Below are 14,019 nucleotides of genomic sequence, written 5' to 3'. Positions count from 1 at the left end.
TTTGTCTCCATAGGAGTTTTTTAGAACCCAGCAGCAATTGATGTTGCTGAGTGAAAATTGCAAATCTGCCATTGTAGTGCCCATAGATAGTGCCCAGTTTGTGCTTCTGGAGACATGCACCTGGTAAATTAAGCGGGCTCTTCTCACTACAGAAATGCGAAACATGTGGACACTATATGTGGTTTAGGCACATTGTGGGCTCAGAAGGGAGGAGGGCATTGCGGGAAGCCATAACGCTTTTCCAGAGCCTCATTTCCATTGACAGATGACAGACTTGAGTAGAGGCTTGTTTATTTTTTTGTGTAATGAGTTGAAGCTTTACTTGGGAACATTTTACATGACATTTTGGATCACATTAATCCTGTGCTCTGCGATGAGCACTTACTTTAGGGCTCACATCTAAATCTCTTAATGACATTATTCAGATGACACCCTTGAGGGATCCATTCACTATAATTAGGCAGCAGAGTTCCTCTGTTCAGTAGTGTCCGTCTAATTCAGAAGTGTGCAAAACTGTGGCCGACAGCACTTTATGCATGCTTAAAAAGATGGACACTGCTGGATTATAGGTCAGTGTCCTCATCTGTCTCATTATAGTGAATGTTCTGTCTCAAAATAAAACTGTAGTGACCGATGCACTTATACATGTCCTAAATTTATTTTGAATTAATTGTAAATGATGTCATTTTTCAGATACCATCACACGGGACCAATCACTAACTTCTACACCTTGAGGGAAGGACTGGCAATCCTGGCTGAGAAGGTGATATTTAAAACTCCTATGTGATGGTACATAATGGTCCAAATTGTGTCATGTTCACGCCACATTAAGGCTTTGTTATCTGTGATGCATGTCGTGTATACTGTATATGTGGTTGAGGGTCACAGTGCTGAGACCTACAACAATCAATGACTTTGGCTTCAGTATTCTTCTCTCAGAAAGACAAGGTTAAAGTGCACCAACCACCAGGATTTTCCTATATAACCTAAAGCCAGTGCTATACTGGCAGTATCATGCTGATTCTATTCTTCTTCTTCTTATTATTATTATTTATTATGATAGCGCCATTTATTCCATGGCGATTTACGTGTGGCAAGGGGTACACATAGTAGGGACAAGTACAATAATCATGAACAATACAAGGCACAGACTGGTACAGGAGGAGAAAGGACCCTGCCCGCGAGGGCTCATAGTCTACAAGGGATGGGTGAGGATACAGTAGGTGAGGGTAGAGATGGTCGTGCGGCGCCATAGTGGACTGAGTGTTACTGCAGGTTGTAGGCTTGTTGGAATAGGTGGGTCTTCAGGTTCCTTTTGAAGCTTGTCAAGGTAGGCGAGAGTCTGATATGTTGTAGCAGAGCATTCCAGAGTATGGTGGGCGCACTGGAGAAGCGGTGGTGTGAAGAGGAGATGAGAGTAGAGTAGAGAAGTAGATCTTGTGAGGATCAAAGGTTACATGTACATCAACGGAATAACCTCAAATTCCAATTAAAATTGACTAACTTTATTGATATATATTAAAAATGAAAAAACACCCCGTGATATTTACACACAAAGGGTAACATGAGGGGAGGAGCTGAAATATATGGGGTCCCTACAACTCCCTGAAGGGACCTTGCTCCTACCTGCCAACGGAGGGTTTTACACCGTAACTGTTTTGGGCGCCCCCGTTCCACGTCGGCTGGCCCTCACTAAACCCTAATTAATTAGTGAATTAAAATAAAATACACTATTGGTGGCCACACAATGGTAGTCATGCATACATGATATTAATCAGTTTCAATATATCTCATACCTTATTATGCTTTCAAAGTATTGAGAAAAAAAATATTTTCTATATATGTCAGACTACAAAATTGCTTTCCAGGTTCCTGAAAACAATTATACAGGACCAGAAAGAGGGGAATCACAGCTAGACACAATGTGCACTATTCCGTCAGCTAGTAATTCCTCCCCTGTCCTGATGTGCTGTGGCCGTAATACATGGAAACACTCATCAAAAAATATTAATCTATTCTCTTAATAGACACTACACAATCCCTATCAGGCAAAATATGATCAGTGCAGTGTCCAAGGAAATTCAGATACGCATTTAATATGCCAGGCATATGCAGGTGAACAGATAAGCATTTAATATGCCAGGCATATGCAGGTGAACAGATTACACCTAAGGAGAAAGAGTTTACTTCCCTTTAATTGCATGCTCTCATGTCGCCTCGACGCGTTTCCCCTTCCAAGATGCAAGGATCATCAGGAGGCTAAGGATCAAAAATATCATATGTAGATGGAGAGGTGATCCATGGCTGTGCGCCAAAGGTTACATGCAAGTAAGTACCAGGAGACTAGGTCTATAAATACTTTTAGCTGTCAAATTGGATGGATAGTTTTTGAAATATAGGCAAGTAAAGTTACAAAAACGTACAGCTTTTTGATTGGCAGCAGCAGCCGAATAGCTAATATGTTTGTCGGGTTTTGCTATCTATTCCCGTCCCTGTCTGCTGCCTGGCCTCTGTAGATTCTAGATTGTATGGGCTCCTTCCAGGTATGAGTAACATCTTTCACGTGATAGGTGCGTGTTAGAAATGCAGCCTATACCGTCTAGCATCTACAGAGGCCAGGCAGCAGACAGGGGCGGGAATAGATAGAAAACCCAACCCACATAGTAGCTATTCGGCAGCTGCTGCCAATCAAAAAGCTATACTGTACGTTGCTGTAACTACTTGCCTGTATTTCAAAAACTATACATCCGGGCTGACAACTAAAGGTATGTATAGAATCAGCATGATAATGCCATTATATCCAGCGTCGTTAGCTACATCACAGCGTGTGACACCTAGGAGTGATGATCAACAATCGCAAAAACGTCAAAAATCGTTGATCGTTGACACGTCGCTCATTTTCATAATATCATTGGTGGTGCACGCCGCTGGTTGTTCGTTGTTCCTGCGGCATCACACATCGCTAAGTGTGACACCACAGGAATGACGAACATCTACTTACCTGCGTCCACTGGCAATGAGGAAGGAAGGAGGTGGGCGGCATGTTCCGGCCGCTCATCTCCACCCCTCCACTTCTATTGGACGGCTGCCGTGTGACGTCGCTGTGATGCCGCACGAACCGCCCCCTTAGAAAGGAAGCGGTTCGCCGGCCACAGCGACGTCGCAGGGAATGTAAGTCCGTGTGACGTGTGTAAGTGATGTTGTGCGCCACGGGCAGCGATTTGCCCGTGACGCACAACCAACGGGGGTGGGTACGCTCGCTAGCGATATCGATAGCAATATCGCAGTGTGTAAGGCGCCCTTTAGGGTATGGTCACAAGTAGCGTTTTTGCAGTATGTTTTTTTCCTGCAGCTAAAATCATCATTCATGACAGGAAAAATGTTTATCCATTTTTAGGTGGATTACATGTGTAATTTGTCTACAGTACATGTTAAAAAAGTTAGTTTTATTCACCAAAAATGCTGCAAAAAAAGCAGCTGAGATGTCATGCTCCGTTTTGCACTTTTTCATTATTTTCAATTGGTAAAAAAACACTGCAAAAACAATGAAAGCATTGACATGCTGCATATTTTCAAAAACATTGCAGTGCTCAAATTGAGGGGAAAACATTATGTGCATGAGATCTCTGAAATCCAGTTGCTTTTGCTGGTACTGTAAAATGCAATTTTTTTTCTGCACTGAAAAGTTGCAAAAACGCCAAATGTGAACATACCCTTAGGGGTACTTTGTATGCTGCGACATCGTAAGCCGATGCTGCGATGTCGAGTGCGATAGTCCCCGCCCCCGTCGCAGCAGCGATATCTTGTGATTGCTGGCGTAGCGAACATTATCTCTACGCCAGCTTCACATGCACTCACCTGTCCTGCGACGTCGCTCTGGCCGGCGACCCGCCTCCTTCCTAAGGGGGCGGGTCGTGCGGCGTCATAGCGACGTCACACGGCAGGCGGCCAATAGCAGCGGAGGGGCGGAAATGAGCGGGACATAAACATCCTGCCCACCTCCTCTCTTCCGCATTGCAGCTGGGACGCAGGTAGGAGATGTTCCTCGCTCCTGCGGCTTCATACACAGCAATGTGTGCAGCCGCAGGAACGAGGAACAACATCGTACCTGTCGCTGCACCGGCATTATGGAAATGTCGGACCCTACACCGATGATACGATAACGACGCTTTTGCGCTCGTTAATCGTATCAAAAAGGATTTGCACACTACGATATCGACTGCGACGCCGGATGTGCGTCACTTTCGATTTGACCCCACCGACATCGCACCTGCGATGTCGTAGTGTGCAAAGCCCCCCTTAGACTTCGATCAGCCTGTATATCAATAACCCTATCTACATCAATTCATTAAACGTTTTCAAAATCTCTGCTGGCAGACATTCAGCAGGAATCTTATCCACCGCTCACTATGAAACACAAATCTGGGACAGATACTGTCGCTATAATATGTCCTACACTAGGGTGATCACAAGTGATGGGTGAGCACTACAATGCACGGGTGCTCGGTACTCGTAGTGAAGAGTTAATGCTCCGATGGGCGATACTCGTGCACTGAGTATAATGAAAGTCAATGGAAGATTTCTTTAAAAAATGCTTGAGTCCCTCATTGACTTCCTTTATAATCGGTACTTGAGTCGCATCCATCCAAGCGTTAACTGGTCATCACGAGTACCGAGCACCTGAGCATGGTAGTGCTCCCCCATCACTTTTGATCACCCTAGTGTAGGACGTATTATAGCGACAGTTTCAGCTGATTGCTCATCGCTCACTAGCTCATCACTAGTGATCACCAAGAACAGATTTTGTATCCCCTGGGACTAAACAGTGAATTTTTCCATGTAGGAAAGAAAGCAGAGATCCTATTTCAGTATATTTAAAAATTGCATACATTTTTATTTAATAAATCAAGAATAACACAAATTTATTTAGCAAAAAAGGTACACACATAAGAGGCTGAGGATTTTTTTTACTGCAGCACAACCTCTTTTATCTGTATGAGCTTGGATATTGATTGAACATTGCCGGTTCTGCATATTAATTCGTGCCTATTTCCAGGGTCTAGTGCACTCTTGGGAAATTCACCGTGAGAACGCTCTGAAACTTTACAAAGGATTAGAAGATCTAGGTCTAAAACTCTTTGTGAAGGACCCAGTAAGTAATACTATATAACCTTTTCTCTAAAGTCTTTCCAAGCAATATCATCTCTTTTCCTATATTTACTGTTAGTGAAAGTGAAGGATGTGAACACATTTGAGTAGGAAATTTTGATATAATTGATTGAGCCAAGCGCGGGCATATCAGTGGCGCAACCTGTGTGGTCACAAAGGGGCCCAAGAGATAAGGAGACCCATTTCTACCTCAAAAGTTGAAGGAATTGTGCATTATGATGAGCTATTAAGTTGCAAAAGGCTCAGATATTGTTCTTGCACATGGTCCGTCTTCTGTCTGTGTCCACTAGTTAAGAGAGCACTTCAATAACCACAAAACTTCTGATCATCTAGTCACACGGTTTATGCCAAACGCTAAAATACAGCACAGGATACTCTAGGACTGGCCATGGACATTAGTTGGGGAAGCGACATGTCCTAAAGAATAGCAGAACTCACAGAGGAACAAAAGGGGAAGCTTCATCAAGTCCAACATAGCTGTTCCGCTACATTACTGGTGGGGATCATTCAATAGGATATCAGATATCCACCCACATTAATATATATTTTACTCACTTATATAGCGCAATTAAAACCCCAGCGCTTTACATTCATCATAATCTTTGCCATTGGGGCTAACAATCTAGATTCCCTATCAGTCTGTCTTTGGAGTGTGAGAGGAAACCAGAATATCCGGAGGAAACCCACAAAGACAAGGGGAGAACATACAAAATCCTTGCAGATGTTTTCATTAATGGGATTTTAACCCAGGACCCTGGTGCTCCAGGGCTATAGTGCAAATCACTAAGCCAACATGCTGCCCCAGCATTGGATATATTAGCAGTCTTAGGCGATATGGGAGTAAAGAAATAAAAATGATTTCTACATACTTTCTGTATATAATAATTCTACTGTTAAACCTGTTAGATCTATGGAGGTAAAGTGATATTCTTATCTTAAGTGACAGCATACTGTTAGGATACAATATCACCTATTGGTCATGATCCAACATCAGGGACCCCCAATGGGCCTTTTATTTTCAGGATCGGTGGAGGTTACTAAGGTTGGATCCCTGTCATTAAGTGATACAACAGTTAAAGAGGTTTTCCACTTTTAAAAAAGTGGTATCAAAAAGATGGAACTTGGGTAAAATAACAAAATCAGATAGTACTCACCCTTCTCAAGTCTGGTGTTGGCTCTCCACTGCTGCTCCTTTCTCATTTTTTTTCACTACAGTGTTGGTCACATCATCAAGTCACTTCACCGCTGCAGCCAATCATTGAGCTCAATGGCTCTACCAATGTAGACAGCAGAAGCTACTGAGCTCCGTGAATGACTGCAGCGGTGATGTACACTGTCAACGTAAGACAGAAATAGTAATGGAGACCCGATACTGGACCCAGGGAGAGTGAGTACTATGCAGTTTTGTAATTTCACAAAAGATCTATCATTTGGGACCAACTTTTTAAAAGTGCAAAACCGCTTTAAGCTTTATAATTGTAAGGGGGGCTTTGCACGCGTTGCGACATCGCTAGCCGATTGTAGTGATGCCGAGCGCGATAGTCCCCGCCCCCGTCGCAAATGCGATATTTTGTGATAGCTGCTGTAGTGAACATTATCGCTACGGCAGCTTCACATGCACTTACCTGCCCTGCGACGTCGCTCTGGCCGGCGACCCGCCTCCTTCCTAAGGGGGCGGGTTGTGCGGCGTCACAGCGACGTCACATGGCAGGCGGCCAATAGAAGCGGAGGGGCGGAGATGAACGGGACGTATACATCCCGCCCACCTCCTTCCTTCCTCATTGCAGGCGGGACGCAGGTAAGGAGATGTTCCTCGCTCCTGCGGCTTCATACACAGCGATGTGTGCTGCCGCAGGAACGAAAAACAACATCGTACCTGTCGCTGTAGCGAAATTATGGAAATGACCGATACTACACAGATCACCGATTTACGACGCTTTTGCAATCGTTAATCGGTGCTTCTAGGCTTTACACATTGCGATGTCGTTACCGGCGCCGGATGTGCGTCACTTTCGATTTGACCCCGACGAGATCGCAGTAGCGATGTCGCAACGTGGACAGCCCCCCTTAGACTAGACACTTCATTGAAAATATATTTTAGACTGAGCAAAACCTTAGTTTTGTTGAAGGACAACTAAAAATGGGTATTTCTCACACAAAGTATTTACAATAGGATCATAATCGAGCACTTCAGACTGATCAATGGAAAGCACAAACATCTGAATATATCATACCAGGCAGTAGATCAAATTGTATCTACAAGTCCTCACAATGAGATTCTGGCTTGTTGCTTTGTTCAACCTCACCAGCTTTTTGTCATTACTATCTTTTTTCAGGGCTTATTCCCAAAAGAAATAGGGGATACGTTACTGACTGGTAAGGGTATCAACAGCGATCTTAAAGGGGTTGTCAACTACTCGGACAACCCCCTCTCAATCTAAATGTTTACCCTTTTTAAAATAATAAAACTTAAACCTACCGCCAGTGCTATTGCAGCGGGGTTCGGCACTGTCTCTACTGGGATAGCATACCAGTATGATGTCACGCGATCCCTGCTGCCAATCAGCGCCGCTTCACCCTACTCACCTCTAGACGAATTAGTAATCAAGAGGAAGTCAGAGCATGGAGAGTCCCAAGACAAACAGATTGAAAATGCAACTGACTGGCCGCTGACATTGTGTGACTTCATATTGGTGTACAATCTCGGAAGAGACAGTGTTGACACCACTGGAGCAACATTGGCACGGGAGGTGAGTATAGGTCTGGTTATTTTACAGGGGCAAACGTGCTGAATAAGAAAAGTTGCCCGAGTAGTAGACAACGCCTTCATGAATAGGATGCTAGAAACCAAAAATGGGGATCTAATTGGAGCGGTGGTGCACACCCTCTCTGCTTGCAGTTCAACTGAGCATTTCTTCAGAGTCTTCTCTGGGACCACTTTCACCTCTCCCAGATGCAGCCAATCACAACTGATCTAGCAGTCTATCAGTCTCAGATACAGCATAGCTGTGATTGGCAGCGTCTGGGAGTGAGGGGTAAAGCTGGCCCCACAGAAGACGCTTAAGAAACGCCCAGTTGAACTACAAACAGAGATTTCACATACTGCGCTCCTAAAGAACCAAATGTGAATAAATGCATATAAATAGCCGTTTTGCAGCGTAAAACAGAAAAGAGAGGCAGAATCAGTGAAGCTCAGGGATTATTACAAGGTATTTAACTCAATTTTTTTGAGTGACAAGTTCTCTCTAATTTCAATTCTCACATTAGTTCTGCAATGGCTCCACATTGTCCTGGAAATACACAAAAACAGAAAAACCAAAGAAGAAATTACACAGTTTGATTACCATTTTGCTTTTATAAATTCCAGTACACTTCTTTCCGGATAATGCCATATTTCATGTCATTTCTCATAGCCGGAACAGCATTGACAATTACTAGTAATGAATGTATTGTGACTTGACACTACTACTTTAGCTGGCTAGTGAAATGTGGCACGAGTATGGCATGAAAATCTTCTGCCGTTCCATTATATGTTCATGGGTTCAAAAGGAAATTGGTGTTATATTACCTAACAGTTTAGCTTACCTTTTTGTTTGCTAAGCGACTTTTCTCTTAGTTGACACCATTTACCAAGTTTGAACATGCCCCAAGTTGACCATGTAAGAAATATTATTTACTGCTCTACTAAGCACTATAGCCTGTCAGTATTAACAATGTATTCTTTGCAGGCTCTACGGCTCCCCACTGTTACAACAATCTGCGTGCCCGAGGGATACGACTGGAAAGAGATCACCACTTATATAATGAAAAATCACAGCATTGAAATCAGCGGGGGGCTGGGGCCCTCTTCTGGAAAGGTAATACAGTAAATTAAGTCCCACAATCACAACTTAGCATCTATAGAATAGGTAATAAGTATCTGATTGATGAAGTTCAATCACTGGGACCCTCAATGATGACCAAAGTGGGAGTCTCACGTAACTTGTTTGAATAGAGCCACAGTTGCCAAACATTAAGTGATACATCACTGGGTCCCACCAATGTCCTGTCCTCCCTTTTGAATAGTGCATGTACACAAATAACAGAGGGGCACTACATGTGGCTACAGTGTGGGGGTGCCCTTAGGCTATGTGCCCACGATCAGGGTTCACAGCATTTTGTACACAACATGTTTTCGCTGAGTCCAGAACGCTGCATTGTACAGTACAAGCACAGTGGATGAGATTTCATGCCCACTGTACTTGTTTTTCCCGCAGCGAAAACTGACATACGGTGTGGTTTCCCAAGCCGCAGCATGTCAATTGTGTGCTGCGGAGACATGAGTGTTCTCCACAGGGAGAACAGAAAGAGTCCACAGCTGCCCAAGCCTGGATTGTGGGTACAAGCAGCTACGGTCTCCTGTGGAGGAGACTCGCGGCCCCACAGGTCAGGACCCGCTGTGTCCAGGATGCACCGGGTCCTGATCGTGTGCACATACTCACATACCCTATGTTACTTACAGTACATATACATTTACTTATATAGGGTATATGCACATTTTGGGTTTTTTTTTCTCTCTTGGTTTTGTCTGTCAAATGGCCACTATGTGAGGGTGTTCTACCTGTGGCACATATGCCAACTCATGCTCTGCCTCTTTTTTTGGGATTAGCCTGTGAAATATGCCCACCTAAACCTGGGCATATAGAAAGGAATCATCCAAACTGTCTCACTTCTTCAAAGTTTATATTTGGGTTACACTCCACTTTGTTAGTTGCAACAGAGGAAATATACATGGCACTACCCACTATTGATAACCTGCGCATCTACCTAACACCCTTTATCTGCTCCCACATTGTAGGTTCTTCGAATCGGTCTTATGGGATACAACTCAACTAAAACAAATGTAGATCGTGCTTTGAATGCTCTGCGCGATGCTCTACAGCGCTGTCCCAAAAACAAAATGTAAAAGCTCGGTACTGTACAGCTCGCAAGGAAACTCACCGCATCAATGAAGCATCAAGATTTTTCACCTCCATCCTCTTGTTACAATGCAGATATCTGTAATGGGACCTTATATATAACATATATGTGATTGTTTCAAATATACTTGAATAAAGACATTTACACTGCGAATTATGCCTTCATTCTGAGTATGACCACTATGTTGGAACAATGTGGGTCCCATGGCAGCGCTGTACATCTTGTCAAAGTTATGGATGCCATAATGTAAGTCAATGGGATCCATAAGTCACTGGTAGTACCGACACTGCACTATAGTTTCTATTCCAAACAGGAGCCATGATGTAGATATGCACTGCGAAGGCTGCTTTTTCACAAGACCCAATCAGTTCTGTCATTAGTTGTTGTATAAGAATATATTTATTTGTATACTATTATTGAGGTCAATAGGAGGATGAAAAAAACTGATGAAAACCATCAATGTATCATTTTTCTTGGCATTGCCACTGGTATTCAATCCCAAACTTAAAGACTCACAGGCAGAAATGCTGTCAGTTAAGCGGGCTTTACACGCAACGACATAGCTAACGAGATGTCGTTGGAGTCACGGAATTCGTGACGCACATCCAGCCTCGTTAGTGACGTCGTTGCGTGTGAAACGCACGAATGACCTATTAACGATCAAAATTACTTACCAAATCGTTGATCGTTGTTCAGTCGTTCCTATCCCGATTATCGTTGCTGTTGCAGGACGCAGGTTGTTCGTCGTTCCTGCGGCAGCACACATCGCTCTGTGTGGCCGCCCGCAATGAGGAAGGAAAGAGGTGAGTGGGATGTTCGGCCCACTCATCTCCGCCCCTCCGCTTCTATTGGGCAGACGCTTAGTAACGCCGCTGTGACGTCGAACTAACTGTCCCCGTAGAAAGGATACGGTTCGCCGGCCACAGTGACGTCGCTAAGCAGGTAAGTATGTGTGACGGGTGTTAGCGATGTTGTGTGCCACGGGCAGCGATTTGCCCATGACGCACAACCGACGGGGGCGGGTGCTTTCACCAGCGACATCGCTAGCGATGTCACTGTGTGTAAAGCCCGCTTTAGTCAGGTTACCCGCAATTGGGCTCCAAACTTGGGACTATCAAATATGGCCGCTATGCAGTCATGTGAATAAGCCCGTAGGCTTCCTACACGCTGGCACTAAAAGCTTTGGGAGAAGTTAACTCACTTATGACCCCAAGGAAATGGCAACATGCAGCACCATTCATGCTGTGAAAATGATGGACATCACGATGAAACATCTGATGGATCTCAACCAGTGGGGTCAAATAAACTAGTAGTAGGTTGCATCCTGAATGGCGTTGGGGCTTCTGTTATAATAGTAGTTGCAGGAGACAACATGAGTATGAACACAGCCCTAGACAGCATTGGACGGGCCATTTTCTTACTACCTATTAGTACTAATGAGGCATTTGCTTTTTTTACTGGAATCCCTTATTCTGAAAATCCTATGCCACAAGTCTCAAGGCATTGTGCATGCATGTATTATTATGCTGAAGATTTATTGTAGATTTTACCCTGCTACATTATAAATCCATGTTCACACAGACTTTTTTTTACAAGCATTCTGCCACAGATTCCCTTCAAAATCTACATAAAAAGCCACTATGGCAATACAAATAATTTTCCTATTGAAGTCAATGTTAAAATGGAAAATCCACTTTATGGTGAGTTTGTTGAGGGTTTTTTTTTATTTCCTAACCACTTTTGAAAACCTCATTAGGAAAAAAAAAAAAAGAAGTGACATGTCATTTTGATGCCGATTCCTTGTGGAACCTGCCGCAATTATGGCTCTGTAAAATCAAAAGGCTACATAAAACCTGTGCAGCAAAAACAAAAAACACTTCAAAGCCTTATCAAAACGGCTTCAGAAAAAAACAAAAACACGCCTCCTAAGGGCAAGTGCATACATAGCCTTTTGATGCAGAAACCAGGGAGGTGGAGTTGGTAAGCAAAATCTCCGATTCCGACTTCTCAGTTTTACTGATTCTGACTCCACAACTCGGACTCCCTCATACATGATTTATGTTTGTGATAAATTTACTGTAGTAAAATTGCAACATCAGGCTTTTAATCTTATGATGAAATAATCATGTGTTTAGATAGAAAATAAAATATATTTATTGGAATACAAGTTTAGAACACAAAAAACTTTAATAAATTGTAAATATGCAATACACTATGCAGTAAGTGGGAAAAAAAACCAGATTTAAACAGAGTATAAAGGAATTGCCTCATGCACAGTCAGTTTTGATGAATGGTTGAATTCTTCTACTTCTTTGACAGCAAGTGAAAACCTTTGCTGAAATATGGTCAATCTGTTTGCTATGTGAGTAGAATATCTTTCCTTGCGGCAATGCTTTGCCTGTTCCATGTCATCCAAATACTTTTCAAAATCAAACTCCACATCTGATGAGGCTGAAGATACGGAAGCAGTAGCACTGGCAGGATCTAAGTCCACTTGCTCTTGTCAGTCCTCCCACTTATCCTAACTGCTACCTCTTTTAGAGCTTCTTTTCCTTTAGTAAGCTGTTGATCATCCAGCAATATACGATGACTTGGGTCCATATACACAGCTGCCAGAAGAATTTTATTTTCTAATAGCAGTTTCATTCTCCATTTCATTGAAGCAACAATGTCATCTGCGATTAAACCTCCTCTTTGGGACAGGCAAAACAGCAAGTTCTTCCACTCCTTTACGAAAATGCAAGGAGTTAAATCCTTAGCTTGTAATTTTTTTAGTCACTGTAACTGGGTGATGAAGCAATTCCTTCAATTCAGCCACCTGTGTCCATTGACCTTCATTTAGTGTTACCTTAGGGTTGGCTATGTCTACAAAAAAGGGTTTCAGCTCAAGCAATCACTCAATCATTAGTAAGTGCTGCCCCATCGAGTGGCTTGATCGAAAATTGGCCCTTTTCCAGTGTAGCGCTCCTGAATACATCAGGGTGCTACAGGGAACTTCATAATTTTCCCTGAGGGTGCAGGACCTACCCCCCATGGTTCCAAGTTCCCAGAAACCGGTGTCACCTCCATCATCACCACAAATCCCAATCAACACCTCTCATCATGACCTGTCAGACACACCAGTGGATTGGTCTAGCTGGAAAAGGGCCACCCACCTGGGGGTCAGGCAGGCTGGTAGGAGGAAGGAAGTGAATCTAATGAGAGCCCTCAAAGTCAGAGGAGCTGGGGAGTGTTATCTCCCGGGGAGCTAGAAGGACCGAGGTTGGGTTGCAGATAGTGTTCCGGGACCAGAGGAGTCGAGGGCCGGTAGTGGTGACATTGGAAAAGGGTGTGATGGACATAGTCTTGGAGGACTGTTGGCACCAGAAAGCCCAAAAGAACTGACCGGTACTGAGCACGACGGGGTACAGGACCCTAGGTCAGGAGCCGATTCAATGTCCTGACAATTGACCTGTAGAGGAAAGGGACCTTCAGGGACCTTCCCAAAGAGCTCAGAGACTGAGGGCATCAGCACACCGCGGGGTACAGGGTTTTCCACAGAAAGCAACCCACTAAAGTCCCAAGTGCCAGCCCATGGGACCAAGTCTTCCCTTAAAAACTGAAGAACGGGACCCTACAGCTTCAGGCTAAAGGGACCCACACGGACACGAAACTGTGCACGGAGGCAGGCTCCGGATTACTATGTGATCGGTGGGATCGGGTACTTGGACAGGCTCCCCGCAGTGGCAGCGGCACACAGAGACTTTGGTTTACCACAGCGTGTGTGTTTCCTTTATAAACTTCATCCAGCACCACGACTACCCACAGTGAGTACCCTGGTCCCCTGCACCATGCTATGCCAAACAACTAACAACACCCCTGAGCCCGGGGCCTTACCTACCTGTGGAGGGA

At 44.0% G+C, this 14,019-nt stretch overlaps 1 protein-coding gene across 2 annotated transcripts in view; it reads left to right on the top strand.

Moving 5' to 3' along the window:
• Positions 1-10,281, top strand: part of AGXT (alanine--glyoxylate aminotransferase) — a 40,337-nt gene extending 30,056 nt beyond the window's left edge. For both annotated transcript variants that reach the window (XM_075340868.1, XM_075340869.1), the window contains exons 8-11: positions 694-763; positions 5,057-5,152; positions 8,898-9,026; positions 10,007-10,281. In XM_075340868.1, the coding sequence (XP_075196983.1) occupies positions 694-763; positions 5,057-5,152; positions 8,898-9,026; positions 10,007-10,114 (403 nt within the window). In that variant the 3' untranslated portion in view covers positions 10,115-10,281. The remainder of the gene's footprint in view (positions 1-693; positions 764-5,056; positions 5,153-8,897; positions 9,027-10,006) is intronic.
• Positions 10,282-14,019: the final 3,738 nt, after the last annotated feature.

This window comes from Anomaloglossus baeobatrachus, chromosome 3 (assembly GCF_048569485.1).
Source record: "Anomaloglossus baeobatrachus isolate aAnoBae1 chromosome 3, aAnoBae1.hap1, whole genome shotgun sequence".
Classification (NCBI taxonomy): Eukaryota; Metazoa; Chordata; class Amphibia; order Anura; family Aromobatidae; genus Anomaloglossus; species Anomaloglossus baeobatrachus.
This window is presented reverse-complemented; position numbering and strand designations above follow the sequence as displayed.